Genomic DNA, 21910 nt, shown 5'->3' on the forward strand with positions numbered 1-21910 from the left:
AGAGCCCCCGAGCTTCTATCCCCGGTCTGTCCTGGATTAACTGGTCTCAGTTGACCTCATCGCCCCTGGGTTCCCATCCCTGACTGCTTATCCACTGAGCCCTGCTGCAAGGAGCATATGTGGATGTTAGGTGAGGCCAGGACCATGCTCAGCTGTGATGCTTCACATGGTCAAACAGCCTGCCCACACACATAATCTAGGCTCACACACAAAGAGCGGGCGAGGTACCAGAGGGCAGCCAGTGCGGTGGAACCGTTACTTTATTGAACGTCAGGGCCTTTAGGAGAGGAGACAACTGGGTGAATATGGGGAGGAAACCACTGCAAGAGGGGAGGGAGACTCCAAGACATCACAAACCACGCCAGCAAAGATTAGGTTAACCCCCCCCCCCCCCAAGAGGGCCTTCTCTCGTTATTGATATTATATATTTGATATATAATGACCAGTTGATCTCCCATCTTTACCATCATTCAATGAAATCTACTTTGTTTCAATTCAAATCCTTTCTCCTCATCCATTCCCCTTCCCTAAATAGAACCTTACAGCACAGGGGGCCATTCGGCCCGACGTGCCTGTACCGGCTCTTAGAAAGTCCCATTCCCCTGCCCTTTCCCCAGAGCCCTGCAAATTTTTCCCCTTCATGTATTTATCCAATTCCCTTTTGAAAGTTATTATTGAATCTGCTTCCACCGCCCTTTCAGGCAGCGCATTCCAGATCAGAACAACTCGCTGCATAAAAAAAATTCTCATCTCCCCCTCTGGTTCTTTTGTCAATTACCTTAAATCTGTGTCCTCTGGTTACCGACCCTCCTGCCACTGGAAACAGTTTCTCCTTATTTACTCTCTCAAAACCCCTCATGATTTTGAACACCTCTATCAAATCTCCCCTTAACCTTCTCTGCTCTAAGGAGAATAACCCCAGTTTCTCCAGTCTCTCCACATAATTGAAGTCCCTCATCCCTGGAAATAGTTCTCTGACCTGCAGAGACTGGACTTTCTTTTCAAGCTCCTGGACTCTGATAGAAGAGGTCTCCCTTTGCGATGTTAGTTCAGCTTCCGAGTGCTCACTTTCTTCAACCTTCTTCAGTCCATCTGCAGGAAAGAAAAAAGAAGTTTCTCTCTATTTTATTTCTTCCTATTTTCTCCTAAAGGGGCTGTCTTCCAAAAAGGTGACTGAGAGGTGCGGGGGGGGGGGCCTCAGAGATTTCTCAGATTGTTAAAAGGATGGAAAGAAAATCTGGAGCAGGAGTTCAAATTAAACCGTGATACCAGAGGACACAAGTTCAAACAAATGAAACACGAATTCAGGGCTATCATCAGGAAATTCCACTTCAAGCAGCGCGGTCAACACATGCAACAGACTTGTGAGTAGAGAGTGGCAACAGAACCCCAGAAACATTGAACAGAAAGTTTTTTTTTATTAATGTATGACCTAGATGAAGGGCCAAGGTCCATCATGCAGGACATCAAGACGGAGAGGGTTTTTTTTATTATTCATTCTTGGGCGTCGCTGGTAAGGCCGGCATTTATTGCCCATCCCTAATTGCCCTTGAGAAGGTGGTGGTGAGCCGCCTTCTTGAACCGCTGCAGTCCGTGTGGTGAAGGTTCTCCCACAGTGCTGTTTGGTAGGGAGGTCCAGGATTTTGACCCAGCAAAGAAAGGACTATAAGGTATGTCAGATTGGAAGATTTTAGAAGAATGAATGGTCTTCCTCGCTTGTATCTATCTTGTGACTGGTGCTGGGGCACGGTTCAGTGGCTTCTGTTACCTGGGGGCAAGTGTCTGTTCAAGCCTAGACAACGAGGGTCAGCAGCCAGTTCCACCCAACGCCCAATCCTGCGGCCACCCAACGCCCAATCCTGCGGCCACCCAACGCCCAATCCTGCGGCCACCCAACGCCCAATCCTGCGGCCACCCAACGCCCAATCCTGCGGCCACCCTACGCCCAATCCTGCGGCCACCCTACGCCCAATCCTGCGGCCACCCTACGCCCAATCCTGCGGCCACCCTACGCCCAATCCTGCGGCCACCCTACGCCCAATCCTGCGGCCACCCTACGCCCAATCCTGCGGCCACCCTACGCCCAATCCTGCGGCCACCCAACGCCCAATCCTGCGGCCACCCTACGCCCACCAGATAATGATCAGAAGTGAGAACCGAGTCTGACTTCCTGCCCCCTCCCCCTACCTCTCTCTAGGCCAGAGCAGCTGAGGCCAATTGTAGCCCCCCACCCACCCCACCCGTTGCCCATCAGCACAGGCCAAAGGTAGAACGGGGGACATTCCCAGGCCCAGTGATGATATATTTACCCATAGATTACTTAATATTAAAGGGATCTTCAAATATTAATGGAATCTTCAACATCAGAATAAGCATAGGGAATAAACTGATTTTTTTTCCTGAAAAATAATTGCTGAGGGTCTGAAAATCACTCCATTTCAATAACAAGCAGAAAGCAGCAGCCAGGCACGGAGGTAAATTGTCAGCCAAGTCTTTGGGTTCCAATATCGTCGACCCATCTCAAGACCCATTACATCGCCTCGCAATCTAATTCATTCTTTCACTTCAAACTCAACTCCCTCTGTTGCTTGTCCTCCTCCAATCTATAGGCTTTTGTATTCCATGCTTGGTGGTACACTGGGTTAGACACTGGCCTTTCTTCTCCATCTGTTAGCTGTTAGGGTCCTACATGAACTGAGTTCATCAATTTCAATTCAGTTTCCAGTGGACCTGAATGAACAGCACAAACTGCCCTTAATTCAACAATAGTTGCCTCTCAACTTACAATCTGACAGCCAGAGGCCAATGGACGGCCGGTGCGGGAAAATGGTGCTCTCCTGAAGTTAAGAAAGAAGTACACGGTTAGGGCAGTGTAGAGGGAGCTTTACTCTGTATCTAACCCGTGCTGTACCTGCCCTGGGAGTGTTTGATGGGACAGTGAAGAGGGAGCTTTACTCTGTATCTAACCCGTGCTGTACCTGCCCTGGGAGTGTTTGATGGGACAGTGTAGAGGGAGCTTTACTCTGTATCTAACCCGTGCTGTACCTGCCCTGAGAGTGTTTGATGGGACAGTGAAGAGGGAGCTTTACTCTGTATCTAACCCGTGCTGTACCTGCCCTGGGAGTGTTTGATGGGACAGTGTAGAGGGAGCTTTACTCTGTATCTAACCCGTGCTGTACCTGCCCTGGGAGTGTTTGATGGGACAGTGAAGAGGGAGCTTTACTCTGTATCTAACCCGTGCTGTACCTGCCCTGGGAGTGTTTGATGGGACAGTGAAGAGGGAGCTTTACTCTGTATCTAACCCGCGACCTCGACCACCTAGAAGGACAAGAGCAGCAGGTACATGGGAACAACACCACCTGCACATTCCCCTCCAAGTCACACACCATCCCGACTTGGAAATATATCGCTGTTCCTTCATCGTCGCTGCGTCAAAATCCTGGAACTCCCTTCCTAACAGCACTGTGGGAGAACCTTCACCACACGGACTGCAGCGGTTCAAGAAGGCGGCTGACCACCACCTTCTCAAGGGCAATTAGGGATGGGCAATAAATGCTGGCCTCGCCAGCGATGCCCACATCCCATGAACGAATAAAAAAAAAACCATGCTGTACCTGCCCTGTACAAGCCGGACGGGTTGCACCTCAACAGATCCGGGACTAATATCCTCACAGGGGGGTTTGCTACTGCTGTTGGGGAAGGTTTAAACTAGAGTGGCAGGGGGATGGGAACCTGAGCGGGAAGTCAGAAGAGAGTAAAGTTGAAAGCAGCGAGAGGGGAAGACCCAGGGGAAATTTACACTGCAAATAGTATAAATAGTTGTTCAAGAACAAGTGAAAGGGAAAAGCATAGAGCAGCAGAAAGAAATTGTACTTTAGGCACTACAGATAAAGTGAAAACTAGAAGGTGTAAAGCAATTAACCCAGCATCAAAGCTGAAGGTCAGGCTAGGGTGTGTGGCCTAACTAAGAGTTCTATATACAAATGCACGGAGTATAAGGAATGAATTAAATGAACTACAGGTTCAAATTCAAATTGGAGGGTATGACCTGATAGCTATTACTGAGACATGGCTGCAGGATGGTCAGGATTGGGAACTAAATATACCAGGTTATAAGGTCTACAGGAGAGATAGGGAAAATGGAAGAGGGGGAGGAGTAGCCTTAATGATTAGAGATGAAATCACTTCAATGATAAAGGAGGATATAACGAGAGGTAAGCAGCCAACAGAGACCTTATGGGTTGAATTGAGAAATAGGAAAGGATCTAAGACTATAGTGGGAGTTGTATATAGGACCCCTGGCAGCTGCTCTGAAGTGTTAGATTGTATAAATGCAGAGATTAGACAAGCATGTAACAAAGGGATATTGATAGATTAGGTGAATGGGCAAAACTGTGGCAAATGGAATTCAATGTAGACAAATGTGAGGTCATCCACTTTGGATCAAAAAAGGATAGAACAGGGTACTTTCTAAATGGTAAAAAGTTAAAAACAGTCCAAAGGGATTTAGGGGTTCAGGTACATAGATCATTGAAGTGTCATGAACAGGTGCAGAAAATAATCAAGAAGGCAAATAGAATGCTGGCCTTTATATCTAGAGGACTAGAGTACAAGGGGGCAGAAGTTATGCTGCAGCTATACAAAACCCTGGTTAGACCGCACCTGGAGTACTATGAGCAGTTCTGGGCACCGCACCTTCGGAAGGACATATTGGCCTTGGAGGGAGTGCAGTGTAGGTTTACTGGAATGATACCCGGACTTCAAGGGTTAACTTACGAGGAGAGATTACACAAATTGGGGTTGTATTCTCTGGAGTTTTGAAGGTTAAGGGGTGATCTGATCGAAGTTTATAAGATATTAAGGGGAACAGAGAGGGTGGATAGAGAGAAACTATTTCCGCTGATTGGGGATTTTAGGAGTAGGGGGCACAGTCTAAAAATTAGAGCCAGACCTTTCAGGAGCGAGATTAGAAAACATTTCTACACACAAAGGGTGGTAGAAGTTTGGAACTCTCTTCCGCAAATGGCAATTGATACTAGCTCAATTGCTAAATTTAAATCTGAGATAGATAGCTTTTTGGCAACCAAAGGTATTAAGGGATATGGGCCAAAGGCAGGTATATGGAGTTAGATCACAGATCAGCCATGATCTTATCAAATGGCAGAGCAGGCACGAGGGGCTGAATGGCCTACTCCTGTTCCTATGGTCTTAATGGGGGAGTTTAACCTTCACACAGATTGGGAAAAACAGACTAGCAACTGTCAAAAAGGTAGTGAATTTCTTGAGTGTGTCCGGGATAGTTTTCTACAGCAGTATGTCCTAGAGGCAACAAGGGGGCAAGCCATACTAGATTTAGTAATGAGTAATGAACCAGATTTAATTAACAGCTTAACTGTGCATGAACATCTATCCAAAAGTGTTCATAACATGATCGAGTTCAAGGTAGTGTTTGAAAGGGAAAAAAGTGAGTCAGCTGCTAAGATTCTAGACTTGGGTAAGGCCGACTTCAATGGGATGAGACAGAGACTGTCCACGGTAAACTGGGCAAATCTGTTAATGGTTAATGTTTGCCAACCAAAGATATTAAGGGATATGGGCCGAAGACAGGTATATGGAGTTAGATCACAGATCAGCCATGATCTTATCAAATGGCGGAGTGGGCTTGAGGGGCTGAATGGCCTACTCCTGTTCCTATGTCCTGGGAGTGCTCGATGCTGACATTGGGTGCCTGAAAAGGGGGTTTGTTTGTGTTAAGCATCTTTTATGGATTTCTGGTGATTAATCGCCTGAAGATTTATGCTGGACTAGTTGTTTGAAGGAAGGTGATCTGATACAGTGTTACACCGATACCAAATGACCAAAAGACAGAAACAACTGAATTTGTTTGGTCAGTAACCAGGGCTTTGTCTTTCAAAGCCTATGAAGTTCTTACGTAGACCAATTTCAGACTTCTGTCAATGCGTATATGTTAATAGACTTTACTTGTACTGTTTTCAAACTTATCTGGTTCATAATATATTTATTTGCAATTAATTAAACATGTGTTTAGCCTGTAAAATCAGGTCTGTGCTTAAAAAGCACCACACCAAAGGGAGTGCAGTAATGTAGTGCAAGACCATGCTTAATCGAGGAAACAAATGATCGCAAATAGGGTTATTGCTGATCCTCAGGGGAAGCATCACTGTAAGGGGAGATTATAGGAAAGATCACGAGAACCTCAATTGGACTATTGAATGAGAAAATAACTCAATGAAGACTTGAAATTGTAGCCATGACTTTCCTTGAGAACTTGGCTTCCTCACCTTGCAACTCTTTTATTTCATCGGCCAGCATTTTGCACGTTATCTCTCGGTCTTCCATCGCACTCTGCAGCTGCTGGCTTTGTGCTGTCAGATCATTACAGGATGACTGTGCAGCCTGCAGAGCCTGCTGCAGCTGTGTGATGGCGGAATCCTTCTCCGCTAACTCCGTCTCGTGTTTCTCAGTCACCTCCCTCAGCTGTGTCTCAGCTGACAGTTTCTCCGATTCAAGTGCAGCTTGCAAAGTAGCATTGTCCGCCTCAGCCTGTTGCAGCTTTTCAGCGAGGGTCTGGAGAAAGAAAACCAGGTAAGATATTCAACGGTTGCTTTAGAAACTCCAGACAAGAATATCACTTCTCTCCCCACTGCTGCAGGCGCTGACTCACAGGAACGTGGGAATTGCAAGACGATAAAAGACCAGAGTCCATCTTGCTCGCCTTCTATCATCCGGGCAGTCTCATGATACAATGATAATGGAGTTGTTGACTAATTATAGCAATCAGTCTCTATCAATGAGTCCACAACAGACCCAGACATGACACAATGGTCCAGACTAATAATCCAGAAAACGGGAGTTCAAATCCCAACAGGGCAGTTTGAGAATTTAAATTCAACTTAAAAAAGAGTTTGAAAAGAAAAGGCTGGCATCAGTAAAAGTGACCGTGAAACTGTTAGATTGTCGTAAAAACCCAACAGGTTCACTAATGTCCTTTAGCGAGGGAAACCTGCTGCCCTTAACTGGTCTGGCCTATATGTGACTCCAGCACTGAGGGTAGCAAGAGCACAGAATGTACTCTGGGTGGGGGACTTAAACGACCATCACCAAGAGTGGCTCGGTAGCACCACTACTGACCGAGCTGGCCGAGTCCTGAAGGGCATAGCTGCCAGACTGGGCCTGTGGCAGGTGGTGAGCGAACCAACACGAAGGAAAAACCTACTTGACCTCGTCCTCACCAATCTACGTGTCGCAAACGCATCTGTCCATGACAGTATTGGTAGAAGTGACCACCGCACAGTCCTAGTGGAGACGAAGGCCCGTCTTCGCACTGAGGACACCTTCCAACGTGTTGTGTGGCACTACCACCGTGCTAAATGGGATAGATTCAGAACAGATCTAGCAGCTCAAAACTGGGCATCCATGAGGCGCTGTGGGCCATCAGCAGCAGCAGAATTGTATTCCAGCACAATCTGTAACCTCATGGCCCGGCATATTCCTCACTCTACCATTACCAACAAGCCAGGGGATCAACCCTGGTTCAATGAGGAGTGTAGAAGAGCAGGCCAGGAGCAGCACCAGGCATACCGAAAAATGAGGTGCAACCTGGTGAAGCTACAACTCAGGACTACATGCATGCTAAACAGCGGAAGCAACATGCTATAGACAAAGCTAAGCGATTCCACAACCAACAGATCAGATCAAAGCTCTGCAGTCCTGCCACATCCAGTCGTGAATGGTGGTGGACAATTAAACAACTAACGGGAGGAGGAGGCTCTGTAAACATCCCCATCCTCAAGAATGGCAGGGTCCAGCACGTGAGTGCAAAAGACAAGGCTGAAGCGTTTGCAACCATCTTCAGCCAGAAATGCCGAGTGGATGATCCATCTCGGCCTCCTCCCGATATCCCCACGATCACAGAAGCCAGTCTTCAACCAATTCGATTCACTCCACGTGATATCAAGAAACGGCTGAGTGCACTGGATACAGCAAAGGCTATGGGCCCCGACAACATCCCGGCTGTAGTGCTGAAGTCTTGTGCTCCAGAACTAGCTGCACCGCGAGCCAAGCTGTTCCAGTACGGCTACAACACCGGCATCTACCCGACAACGTGGAAAATTGCCCAGGTATGTCCTGTCCACAAAAAGCAGGACAAATCCAATCCAATTACCGCCCCATCAGTCTACTCTCAATCATCAGCAAAGTGATGGAAGGTGTCGTTGACAGTGCTATCAAGCGGCACTTACTCACCAATAACCTGCTCACCAATGCTCAGTTTGGGTTCCGCCAGGACCACTCGGCTCCAGACCTCATTACAGCCTTGGTCCAAACATGGACAAAAGAGCTGAATTCCAGATGTGAGGTGAGAGTGACTGCCCTTAACATCAAGGCAGCATTTGACCGAGTGTGGCACCAAGGAGCCCTAGTAAAATTGAAGTCAATGGGAATCAGGGGGAAAACTCTCCAGTGGCTGGAGTCATACCTAGCACAAAGGAAGATGGTAGTGGTTGTTGGAGGCCAATCATCTCAGCCCTAGGACATTGCTGCAGGAGTTCCTCAGGGCAGTGTCCTAGGCCCAACCATCTTCAGCTGCTTCATCAATGACCTTCCCTCCATCATAAGGTCAGAAATGGGAATGTTCGCTATTGAATGCACAGTGTTCAGTTCCATTCGCAACCCCTCAAATAATGAAGCAGTCCGAGCCCGCTGCAGCAAGACCTGGACAACATCCAGGCTTGGGCTCATAAGTGGCAAGTAACATTCGCACCAGACAAGTACCAGGCAATGACCATCTCCAACAAGAGAGAGTCTAACCACCTACCCTTGACATTCAATGGCATTACCATCGCCGAATCCCCCACCATCAACATCCTGGGGGTCACCATTGACCAGAAACTTAACTGGACCAGCCATATAAATACTGTGGCTACAAGAGCAGGTCAGAGGCTGGGTATTCTGCAGCGAGTGGCTCACCTCCTGACTCCCCAAAGCCTTTCCACCATCTACAAAGCACAAGTCAGGAGTGTGATGGAATACTCTCCACTTGCCTGGATGAGTGCAGCTCCAACAACACTGAAAAAGCTCGACACCATCCAGGACAAAGCAGCCCGCTTGATTGGCACCCCATCCACCACCCTAAACATTCACTCCCTTCATCACTGGCGCAGCGTGGCTGCAGTGTGTACCATCCACAGGATGCACTGCAGCAACTCGCCAAGGCTTCTTCAACAGCACCTCCCAAACCCGCAACCTCTACCACCTAAAAGGACAAGAGCAGCAGGTACATGGGAACAACACCACCTGCACGTTCCCCTCCAAGTCACACACCATCCCGACTTGGAAATATATCGCCGTTCCTTCATCGTCGCTAGGTCAAAATCCTGGAACTCCCTTCCCATGGTTCAATGAGGAGTGTAGAAGAGCATGTCAGGAACAGCAGCAGGCGTACTTAAAAATGAGGTGCCAACCTGGTGAAGCTACAACTCAGGACTACATGCATGCCAAACAGCGGAAGCAACATGCTATAGACAGAGCGAAGCAATTCCACAACCAATGGATCAGATCAAAGCTCTGCAGTCCTGCCACATCCAGTCGTGAATGGTGGTGGACAATTAAACAACTAACGGGAGGAGGAGGCTCTGCAAACATCCCCATCCTCAATGATGGCAGAGTCCAGCACGTGAGTGCAAAAGACAAGGCTGAAGCGTTTACAACCATCTTCAGCCAGAAGTGCCGAGTGGATGATCCATCTCGGCCTCCTCCCGATATCCCCACCATCACGGAAGCCAGTCTTCAGCCAATTTGATTCACTCCACGTGATATCAAGAAACGGCTGAGTGCACTGGATACAGCAAAGGCTATGGGCCCCGACAACATCCCAGCTGTAGTGCTGAAGTCTTGTGCTCCAGAACTAGCTGCGCCTCTAGCCAAGCTGTTCCAGTACAGCTACAACACTGGCATCTACCCGACAATGTGAAAAATTGCCCAGGTATGTCCTGTCCACAAAAAGCAGGACAAATCTAATCCGGCCAATTACCGCCCCATCAGTCTACTCTCAATCATCAGCAAAGTGATGGAAGGTGTCGTCGACAGTGCTATCAAGCGGCACTTACTCACCAATAACCTGCTCACTGATGCTCAGTTTGGGTTCCGCCAGGACCACTCGGCTCCTGACCTCATTACATCCTTGGTCCAAACATGGACAAAAGAGCTGAATTCCAGAGGTGAGGTGAGAGTGACTGCCCTTGACATCAAGGCAGCATTTGACCGAGTGTGGCACCAAGGAGCTCTAGTAAAATTGAAGTCAATGGGAATCAGGGGGAAAACTCTCCAGTGACTGGAGTCATACCTAGCACAAAGGAAGGTGGTGGTGGTTGTTGGAGGCCAATCATCTCAGCCGCAGGACATTGATGCAGGAGTTCGTCAGAGCAGTGTCCTAGTCCCAACCATCTTCAGCTGCTTCATCAATGACCTTCCCTCCATCATAAGGTCAGAAATGGGAATGTTCGCTGTTGAATGCACAGTGTTCAGTTCCATTCGCAACCCCTCAAATAATGAAGCAGTCCGAGCCCGCATGCAGCAAGACCTGGACAACATCCAGGCTTGGGCTCATAAGTGGTAAGTAACATTCGCGCCAGACAAGTGCCAGTCAATGACCATCTCCAACAAGAGAAAGTCTAACCACCTCCCCTTGACATCCAACGGCATTACCATTGCCGAATCCCCCACCATCAACATCCTGGGGGTCACCATTGACCAGAAACTTAACTGGACCAGCCATATAAATACTGTGGCTACAACAGCAGGTCAGAGGCTGGGTATTCTGCGGCGAGTGACTCACCTCCTGACTCCCCAAAGCCTTTCCACCATCTACAAGGCACAAGTCAGGAGTGTGATGGAATACTCTCCACTTGCCTGGATGAGTGCAGCTCCAACAACACTCAAAAAGCTCGACACCATCCAGGACAAAGCAGCCCACTTGATTGGCACCCCATCCACCACCCTGAACATTCACTCCCTTCACCACTGGTGCACCGTGGCTGCAGTGTGTACCATCCACAGGATGCACTGCAGCAACTCGCCAAGGCTTCTTCGACAGCACCTCCCAAACCCGCGACCTCTACCACCTAGAAGGACAAGGGCAGCAGGCACATGGGAACAACACCACCTGCACGTTCCCCTCCAAGTCACTCACCATCCTGACTTGGAAATATATCGTCGTTCCTTCATCGTCGCTGGGTCAAAATCCTGGAACTCCCTTCCTAACAGCATTGTGGGAGAACCTTCACCACACGGACTGCAGCGGTTCAAGAAGGCGGCTCACCACCACCTTCTCAAGGGCAATTAGGGATGGGCAATAAATGCCGGCCTTGCCAGCGACGCCCACATCCCATGAACAAATTTTTAAAAAAGTCCCACACCCAACATGGTTGACTCAACTGCCCTCTGAAGTGGTCCAGCAAACCACTCAGTTGTCAAGGCAACTAAGGATGGGCAATAAATGATGATCTTGCTAACAATGAGAATGAATTCTTTTAAAAATCTAATCGCGACTCCCTGATACACCTATTCTCTGCTACTCTTTGCATCTGTGTCCATCAACTATGTACCCTGGCCTCTCATCTAAGTTTTGCAATTAGAAAAAAGAAAAATCATTGTTTTGAGATAGCTCTCACTTGGTTCCAAACAAATGGGCAACAATACCTGCTTCTCCCGATCACTGTCGTTCAGTTCCAGCTGCAACATCTCCACTACGCGTGTCCGTCCCAGCAACGCTTCCTCCTTCTCTTCCAGTTTTCTCTGTAATGATTTCACCGTCTGCAGGTAAAACAAAACATACAAGAGAAGAAACAATGAGGGATAAATGAAGAAAAAGCTCACATACAGGAAATCTGAAGTAAAGGCATAAATTGCCAGAAACACAGAACAGCTCAGTCAGAACAGAGAGCAAAATACTGCAGATACTGTAAATCTGAAACAAAAACAGAAATTGCCGCAAACCCTCACCAGGTCAGGCAGCTTCTGTGGAGAGAAGAGGCAAGTAAGGATGTCAGATATGTGGGTCCTTTCTCAAAAGTGGAAAATATTACTGATGAACAGCATTTGAAAAGGAACAGAAGGGGAAGGGAAAAATACAGACGCGCGCACGCCACACACAGACACGCGCGCACGCCACACACAGACACGCGCGCACGCCACACACAGACACGCGCGCACGCCACACACAGACACGCGCGCACGCCACACACAGACACGCGCGCACGCCACACACAGACACGCGCGCACGCCACACACAGACACGTGCGCACGCCACACAGACACGCGCGCACGCCACACACAGACACGCGCGCACGCCACACACAGACACGCGCGCACGCCACACACAGACACGCGCGCACGCCACACAGACACGCGCGCACGCCACACACAGACACGCGCGCACGCCACACACAGACACGCGCGCACGCCACACACAGACACGCGCGCACGCCACACACAGACACGCGCGCACGCCACACAGACACGCGCGCACGCCACACACAGACACGCGCGCACGCCACACACAGACACGCGCGCACGCCACACACAGACACGCGCGCACGCCACACACAGACACGCGCGCACGCCACACACAGACACGCGCGCACGCCACACACAGACACGCGCGCACGCCACACACAGACACGCGCGCACGCCACACACAGACACGCGCGCACGCCACACACAGACACGCGCGCACGCCACACACAGACACGCGCGCACGCCACACACAGACACGCGCGCACGCCACACACAGACACGCGCGCACGCCACACACAGACACGCGCGCACGCCACACACAGACACGCGCGCACGCCACACACAGACACGCGCGCACGCCACACACAGACACGCGCGCACCAGCGAAAAAGAGACTCATGAAAATCATATTGAAGAGAACAACAGGACCTGCTTGAGCCCTTCTTTATACCTCAGTTCCCTCAGGCCTGGTCACTCTGAACCCTTTCTAACGTATCCATATCCTTTTTGAGGTAGGGTGACCCAAACTGTGCGCTTACTCCAGACCTGGCCTCACCACTGATCTGTACAGTGTCAGTATAACTTGCTCTCATGTGTCCTCAATATGGCCCCAGAACTCGATCTGCCTCATTCATAACTGCATCGCACGGACTAGACCAGAACTCGATCTGCCTCATTCATAACTGCATCGCACGGACTAGACCAGAACTCGATCTGCCTCATTCATAACTGCATCACACGGACTAGACCAGAACTCGATCTGCCTCATTCATAACTGCATCGCACGGACTAGATGCTTTCAGAGGAGATAAATGGTAACTCCAACATCCTTTTCATTTTCAGCTTCTGTCAGTTGACACCCTTCCATGTTACACACCTGTTTACTGTTCCCTCTTCCTATATGCACCGCCCTACATTAAAATCCATCTACCATATCTCAGCCCATCCACACAGTTGGTCCAGGTCTCTCTGAAGATACTCAGTCTCCTTTCTGCTCTTTATCTACCCACACAATTTGTGTCATCAGCAAATTTAGTCCAATTACAGACACCCTGTTCCATCTCATTCACAAATATTGTAAATAGCGGAGGTCCCAGAACAGATCCCCGTGGAACATCCCATGTTTTCCCAGGCCGAGCATTTTCCATTTATCATCACCCGTCTCCTGTTCCGAAGCCAATTCTCAATCTATCCAGTCAATTTATCATCTGTTCCACGAGCCTTTCCCCTCCCTACCGGTGTCCCATGAATGTTCATTCATTACTAAGGCAGCAACACTTACTTGCTGCAGCTCTTTGCTGATCTCCGCTCCAGATGCTAGCTGTATAAGCTCATCCTCGTGTTTCTGAATGTGCTGTTGGAATCGTGCATCCTTTTCGAGAATGACCTCTTGAAGTGACCGGAGCTACAGTTACAAAACATTAACACAAATTTACACAATGAGATTGGGTGGTAGAAAGAGTGAGACACAGACCCCTCCACTTCTGGGACCTGCCCGCTGGCTGCCAGGGTTCTATGTGAAATTAATTTGGGTGGTACATTTTTGAGTATGTTCCCACACCATTTTCCTGAATTCAGCAATAATTCACACAGGATGCCTGGTATCTGAAATGGAAAAGGACACATTGGGGGTTATGGGCACAGTTCTGGTGCTGGGGATTATGAATCCATCTAACCCGTGCTGTACCTGCCCTGGGAGTGTTTGATGGGACAGTGTAGAGGGAGCTTTACTCTGTATCTAACCTGTGCTGTGCCTGCCCTGGGATTGTTTGATGGGACAGTGTAGAGGGAGCTTTACTCTGTATCTAACCTGTGCTGTGCCTGCCCTGGGATTGTTTGATGGGACAGTGTAGAGGGAGCTTTACTCTGTATCTAACCTGTGCTGTGCCTGCCCTGGGATTGTTTGATGGGACAGTGTAGAGGGAGCTTTACTCTGTATCTAACCTGTGCTGTGCCTGCCCTGGGATTGTTTGATGGGACAGTGTAGAGGGAGCTTTACTCTGTATCTAACCTGTGCTGTGCCTGCCCTGGGATTGTTTGATGGGACAGTGTAGAGGGAGTTTTACTCTGTATCTAACCCGTGCTGTACCTTCCCTTCTTTCCTTCTTTCGCAGCAAGTCAGTCTCTTTACCTGTTGTGCGTGCTCAGCCTCTTTCTGCTTCAGGAGTTCATTGATAGCCTGAAGCTGGTCCTTCATGGTCGCCGCAGTCACCTGCAGAATCTTATAATTCTCCTCCTGTTCCTGAAGTTGACACTTGAGCTTCTTGTTCTCATCTTGCTGCTCGTGTGTGGCGCTCTGCTCCAGACTCACCTGTCAAAGGGGTTTAAAGAAAAGACAAATTCACCCAATTAAAGTTGGTTTCCTGGGTTACTGAGCAACATGGTAGGTTAGAAGTGGCCTTAACAAAAATTCAAAACAAGCCAAGTTGGAAGGGATGAACATGTGTGCAGTCTGTAAGCATTGAGTTTGAAGTCTCGACCCAGTTCACCATAGGAACTGGGTCACTTCACAAAATGCCTCTAACACAGCAGGAAATTGGCCATTTCACTCAGAAAGGTATGAAATATGGCACTAGGGTACATCAGGGGATGCTGTTCTGTGGAAATTGAATGGAGTGTAGAGGGAGCTTTACTCTGTATCTAACCCGTGCTGTACTTGCCCTGGGAGTGTTTGATGGGACAGTGTAGAGGGAGCTTTACTCTGTATCTAACCCGTGCTGTACCTGCCCTGGGAGTGTTTGATGGGACAGTGTACAGCGGGCTTTACTCTGTATCTAACCCATGCTGTACATATTCTAGAGCATTAACATTCCTCACCTTGAGCACAAAAATTCACAAATAAAATGTACAGATAGAATTTTATATAAGGGTCTGTCCCTCTGTCCTGATCCAATTGATTGGAGATGTAGTGACCTCTCCACGTCCCGTTTGGCTGCAATCTCTCGGAGATGGGAGGAGACGGCATCATCACCAATCAGTCCATCCCAAGGTTGATTGGAGCTGACATCCTGTTAATTGCTCAAAAAGCATTTATACACACAAAACGTACATTGATACAGCACCTTTAATGTAGTAAAATGTTCCAAGGCACTTCACAGGAGCGATCTTCAGACAAAAACTGATACTGAGCAATATAAAGAGATATTCGGATCAGTGACCAAAAGCTTGGTCAAAGATGTGGGTTTTAAGGAGCGTCTTAAAGGAGGAGCAAAAGGCGGAGAGGTTTAGGGAGGGAATTCCCGAGCTTAGGGCCGAGGCAGCTGAAGGACGGTTGCCAATGGTGGAGCGATTAAAATCGGGGATGCGCAAGAAGCCAGAATTGGAGGAGCGCAGGGATCCGAGGGTTGTCGGGCTGGAGGGGGTTACAGAGATAGGGAGGGGCGAGGTGGAGGGGGCTACAGAGATAGGGAGGGGAGAGGTGGAGGGGGCTACATAGATAGGGAGGGGCGAGGTGGAGGGGGCTTCAGAGAGATAGGGAGGGGCGAGGTGGAGGGGGCTTCAGAGAGATAGGGAGGGGCGAGGTGGAGGGGGCTTCAGAGAGATAGGGAGGGGCGAGGTGGAGGGGGCTACAGAGATAGGGAGGGGCGAGGTGGAGGGGGCTACAGAGATAGGGAGGGGCGAGGTGGAGGGGGTTACAGAGATAGGGAGGGGTGAGGTGGAGGGGGCTACAGAGATAGGGAGGGGCGAGGTGGAGGGGGCTACAGAGATAGGGAGGGGCGAGGTGGAGGGGGCTACAGAGATAGGGAGGGGCGAGGCCTTTTGGGGACAAAGGTAACGGAAGATATTTTTGATGTCAGTCGTTCCACCTGGCACCTGCCGATGGCTATCTTGGTGAAGAGAGTGTAGATTGAAGAGAAAAAGTGCTCACACACCGATTCTACCGTGACTCGCTTGTTATTTTAGTCATGGACTCACTAACTGGGAAACTCTGACAAGCTCCAGCTCCAGCTCTGGTCATCAGCCGTCAGCTGCACAGGATTGTCACGGTGACAATTAACCATTGATGGGACCCAGAAGGTCACTAAGAACTAGCATTCTTGCCAATCAGCTCCAGTTAATCCCGTTAGCAATCGGATATTCCCAACTGGATGCTTACCAGTGCTCTGTGCTGATAGGCTGCGTGTGTAACGCAACAGGGCGGAGTAATGTAATAACTCACACTCGGCATCACCTGATCACTAATTTCTGATCTCTCTCACCCTCTCTCCCCTTGTTTGAGCTCAATGGGATCCTGCACTGTTTGCTTTGGCCCTTCACCTGAGGCTTTTCAATAAAGCAATTAAACCAGAAAAGCTGAGCAACCCCAAAATGATGACATTGACCACGATTCATTACCAGGTGCATTTGTGCAAGTGTCGTGTAAGTGTCTAAAGCCATATGGACGAAACCCTCATCCATACCCTCTCACACATCCGTGCACACTGGTCGTTCTCCTTACCTCAGCTGCATGCTCCTCTGCCTTTACGGGCTGTGACGAGGGTGAGGGCAATGCCTGTTTCTGCAGCTCCTCGATCCGAGCATTCAACGAGGCAACCTTTGTTTTCGCCTGCAGCTTTAGCTTTGACAATCTGGCATTGGAGAGTTCCTTCTCCTCCTGTGAAACAATCGCAGTCACTGTGAGGATGTCCCTCTCCATTAGCAAACAGTGCACTCAGTGACTCCCTTGCTGTTGTGGTCAGTAAAGCACCACCTGGTGTAGAACCAGACTGGAAAGTGGGAAGGGTAGCATTGGGTTCGGCTGTAAACCACACTTGGAGTATTATGAACAGTTCTGGTCTCCATATTATAAAAAGGATATCGAAACACTAGAAAAAAGGTGCAAAAAAGATTTACAAGGATGATTCCTGATGGGTACAACCTCAGTTCTGGTAAGAATGAACAAGCTAGGACTCTTTTCTCTATAAAAGAGAAGGCTGAGGGGGTGACCTGATAAAAGGTCTTTAAAATTATGAAAGGGTTTGTTAGGGTAGGTGTAGAGAAGATGTTTCCACTTGTGAGAGAGAGCAAAACTAGGGGTCATAAATATAAGATAATCACTAATAGATCCAATAGGGAATTCAGGAGAAACTTCTTTATCCAGAGAGTGGTGAGAATGTGGAACTCACTCCCACAAGAAATAGGTTGAGGCAAATAGCATAGATGCATTTAAGGGGAAGCTAGACAAACACCTGAGGGAGAAAGGAATAGAAGGATATGCTGATAGGGTGAGATGAAGTAGGGAGGGAGGAGGCTCGTGTGGAGCATAAACACTGGCACAGACCAGTTGGGCCGAATGGCCTGTTTCTGTGCTGTACATTCTACGTAATGCTCCCCATGGTCAAATATCTGGCCAACAATTACTGTCTAGGCCCACACCTGAGCATGTGGGTGAGATATCTGCAGGCTACCAGTGCCGGTGGAACCCATTCTCCTGAGAGCAGTGCTGCAGGAGAGGAGCAGGTAAATCGGTTAAAATAAAGTCACCGTATCCAAGGTAGGTTTGTGGAAATCTCTTAGTGACTTTCTAATCCTGGCTCTGAGGGCATATTTCTAATTGATTTATTGGATCACAGAGAGAAATGCACCTCATAAGCTCCAATGAATGGGACTGAACTGGCAGGGGGAAACTTAGAGAGGGGCCTGGGACAGACACTCGAACTGTCACTTTCAGTGGCTGTGCCTTGTGACGCAACAATTGGAAAAGCTAATCAAATGGTGGGGTAGGTAGGCATAGTACTGGAAAACACTAGGGCTGTAAAACACACTGGGCAGATCTCACTTAGAAATGGTGAACAGTTCTGGTCAACCTGCCACTTGAATTATATACATGAACTGGAGAGGGTGCAGAGAAGATTAACCACACTGATCTCAGGTGCGAGGGAGACAAGCTGGAGCAAAGATCAGAGAAACTCCAGCTCTACTGTCTGGAGAGAAGGTTGTTTGGGGCGGGTTCCTAATCAAGGGGTGTAAAAGATTAAATGGAATCACAAGGATATCACTGCAAATTAAACCAGAAGAGTAGGAGCAGAGGAGAAAAATGGAAATGAGTGAAAAGTAAATTTAAAACCGATATGAAAAAGAACTTCTTTTGTTCAACAGTGAGAGCTGTTTGGAATAATTGGAATAAGAATTAGAGAGATGGACTTCAATGGGAGAGTTAAGGTACTGGAGAGATGGGCTTCGATGGGAGAGTTAAGGTACTGGAGAGATGGACATCAATGGGAGAGTTAAGGTACTGGAGAGATGGGCTTCGATGGGAGAGTTAAGGTACTGGAGGGATGGGCTTCAATGGGAGAGTTAAGGTACTGCAGAGATGGGCTTCGATGGGAGAGTTAGGGTACTGGAGGGGTGGGCTTCGATGGGAGAGTTAAGGTGCTGGAGAGATGGGCTTCAATGGGAGAGTTAAGGTACTGGAGAGATGGGCTTCGATGGGAGAGTTAAGGTACTGGAGGGATGGGCTTCAATGGGAGAGTTAAGGTACTGCAGAGATGGGCTTCGTTGGGAGAGTTAGGGTACTGGAGGGGTGGGCTTCGATGGGAGAGTTAAGGTACTGGAGAGATGGGCTTCAATGGGAGAGTTAAGGTACTGGAGAGATGGGCTTCAATGGGAGAGTTAAGGTACTGGAGGGGTGGGCTTCGATGGGAGAGTTAAGGTACTGGAGAGATGGGCTTCAATGGGAGAGTTAGGGTACTGGAGAGATGGGCTTCGATGGGAGAGTTAGGGTACTGGAGGGGTGGGCTTCGATGGGAGAGTTAGGGTACTGGAGGGGTGGGCTTCGATGGGAGAGTTAGGGTACTGGAGGGGTGGGCTTCGATGGGAGAGTTAAGGTACTGGAGAGATGGGCTTCAATGGGAGAGTTAAGGTACTGGAGAGATGGGCTTCAATGGGAGAGTTAGGGTACTGGAGAGATGGGCTTCGATGGGAGAGTTAGGGTACTGGAGGGGTGGGCTTCGATGGGAGAGTTAAGGTACTGGAGAGATGGGCTTCAATGGGAGAGTTAGGGTACTGGAGAGATGGGCTTCGATGGGAGAGTTAGGGTACTGGAGGGGTGGGCTTCGATGGGAGAGTTAGGGTACTGGAGGGGTGGGCTTCGATGGGAGAGTTAGGGTACTGGAGGGGTGGGCTTCGATGGGAGAGTTAAGGTACTGGAGAGATGGACATCAATGGGAGAGTTAGGGTACTGGAGAGATGGGCTTCGATGGGAGAGTTAGGGTACTGGAGGGGTGGGCTTCGATGGGAGAGTTAAGGTACTGGAGAGATGGGCTTCAATGGGAGAGTTAAGGTACTGGAGAGATGGGCTTCAATGGGAGAGTTAAGGTACTGGAGGGGTGGGCTTCGATGGGAGAGTTAAGGTACTGGAGGGGTGGGCTTCGATGGGAGAGTTAAGGTACTGGAGAGATGGGCTTCAATGGGAGAGTTAGGGTACTGGAGAGATGGGCTTCGATGGGAGAGTTAGGGTACTGGAGGGGTGGGCTTCGATGGGAGAGTTAGGGTACTGGAGGGGTGGGCTTCGATGGGAGAGTTAGGGTACTGGAGGGGTGGGCTTCGATGGGAGAGTTAAGGTACTGGAGAGATGGGCTTCGATGGGAGAGTTAAGGTACTGGAGAGATGGGCTTCAATGGGAGAGTTAGGGTACTGGAGAGATGGGCTTCGATGGGAGAGTTAGGGTACTGGAGGGGTGGGCTTCGATGGGAGAGTTAAGGTACTGGAGAGATGGGCTTCAATGGGAGAGTTAGGGTACTGGAGAGATGGGCTTCGATGGGAGAGTTAGGGTACTGGAGGGGTGGGCTTCGATGGGAGAGTTAGGGTACTGGAGGGGTGGGCTTCGATGGGAGAGTTAGGGTACTGGAGGGGTGGGCTTCGATGGGAGAGTTAAGGTACTGGAGAGATGGACATCAATGGGAGAGTTAAGGTACTGGAGGGGTGGGCTTCGATGGGAGAGTTGAGGTACTGGAGAGATGGGCTTCGATGGGAGAGTTAAGGTACTGGAGAGATGGGCTTCAATGGGAGAGTTAGGGTACTGGAGAGATGGGCTTCGATGGGAGAGTTAGGGTACTGGAGAGATGGGCTTCGATGGGAGAGTTAAGGTACTGGAGAGATGGACATCAATGGGAGAGTTAGGGTACTGGAGAGATGGGCTTCGATGGGAGAGTTAGGGTACTGGAGAGATGGACATCAATGGGAGAGTTAGGGTACTGGAGAGATGGGCTTCGATGGGAGAGTTAGGGTACTGGAGGGGTGGGCTTCGATGGGAGAGTTAAGGTACTGGAGAGATGGGCTTCGATGGGAGAGTTAGGGTACTGGAGGGGTGGGCTTCGATGGGAGAGTTAGGGTACTGGAGGGGTGGGCTTCGATGGGAGAGTTAGGGTACTGGAGGGGTGGGCTTCGATGGGAGAGTTAAGGTACTGGAGAGATGGACATCAATGGGAGAGTTAAGGTACTGGAGGGGTGGGCTTCGATGGGAGAGTTAACGTACTGGAGAGATGGGCTTCGATGGGAGAGTTAAGGTACTGGAGAGATGGACTTCAATGGGAGAGTTAAGGTACTGGAGAGATGGGCTTCGATGGGAGAGTTAAGGTACTGGAGAGATGGGCTTCAATGGGAGAGTTAAGGTACTGGAGAGATGGGCTTCGATGGGAGAGTTAAGGTACTGGAGGGATGGGCTTCGATGGGAGAGTTAAGGTACTGGAGAGATGGACTTCGATGGGAGAGTTAAGGTACTGGAGAGATGGACTTCAATGGGAGAGTTAGGGTATTGGAGAGATGGAATTCAATGGGAGAGTTACGGTACTGGAGAGATGGGCTTCGATGGGAGAGTTAGGGTACTGGAGGGGTGGGCTTCGTTGGGAGAGTTAGGGTACTGGAGGGGTGGGCTTCAATGGGAGAGTTAGGGTACTGGAGGGGTGGGCTTCGATGGGAGAGTTAGGGTACTGGAGGGGTGGGCTTCGATGGGAGAGTTAGGGTACTGGAGGGGTGGGCTTCGATGGGAGAGTTAGGGTACTGGAGGGGTGGGCTTCGATGGGAGAGTTAGGGTACTGGAGGGGTGGGCTTCGATGGGAGTTTGGGTACTGGAGAGATGGACTGTATATCTCTAGATCTAATTACAGGCGAACACCATAACACACCTTCATTGCAACCTCTTTACTTTGAAGCTGAAAGTCTTTCTCTCGTATGAGTTCCTTGAGCTGAACGACCAGCTGCTCTGTCTGTGACAGGCGCTCCAGGACATCCTCCGATACCTCAGCACTGGTATCCACCTCAGGCTGTTGATTGGTCTCCTGCAAAACACAAAATTACAGCTCAAACAAAACGGCAGAACAGGCCAGCAATCACTCCACAGGTGTGACACATCAGGAAAACTGCACTCACTTTAGCAAACAGTGCTGTCAAAAGGATT

The 21910-nt window shown here is 49.4% G+C and overlaps 1 protein-coding gene across 3 annotated transcripts in view; it reads right to left on the bottom strand.

Moving 5' to 3' along the window:
* Positions 1–21910, bottom strand: part of LOC137341773 (golgin subfamily B member 1-like) — a 66199-nt gene that overhangs the window by 36968 nt on the left and 7321 nt on the right. For all 3 annotated transcript variants that reach the window (XM_068005266.1, XM_068005267.1, XM_068005265.1), the window contains exons 3-9: positions 21639–21791; positions 16973–17128; positions 14666–14845; positions 13817–13939; positions 11719–11832; positions 6303–6588; positions 980–1092 (exon numbers count right to left, since the gene is read on the bottom strand). In XM_068005266.1, the coding sequence (XP_067861367.1) occupies positions 980–1092; positions 6303–6588; positions 11719–11832; positions 13817–13939; positions 14666–14845; positions 16973–17128; positions 21639–21791 (1125 nt within the window). The remainder of the gene's footprint in view (positions 1–979; positions 1093–6302; positions 6589–11718; positions 11833–13816; positions 13940–14665; positions 14846–16972; positions 17129–21638; positions 21792–21910) is intronic.

This window comes from Heptranchias perlo, chromosome 24, assembly GCF_035084215.1.
Source record: "Heptranchias perlo isolate sHepPer1 chromosome 24, sHepPer1.hap1, whole genome shotgun sequence".
In the NCBI taxonomy this organism is placed as follows: Eukaryota; Metazoa; Chordata; class Chondrichthyes; order Hexanchiformes; family Hexanchidae; genus Heptranchias; species Heptranchias perlo.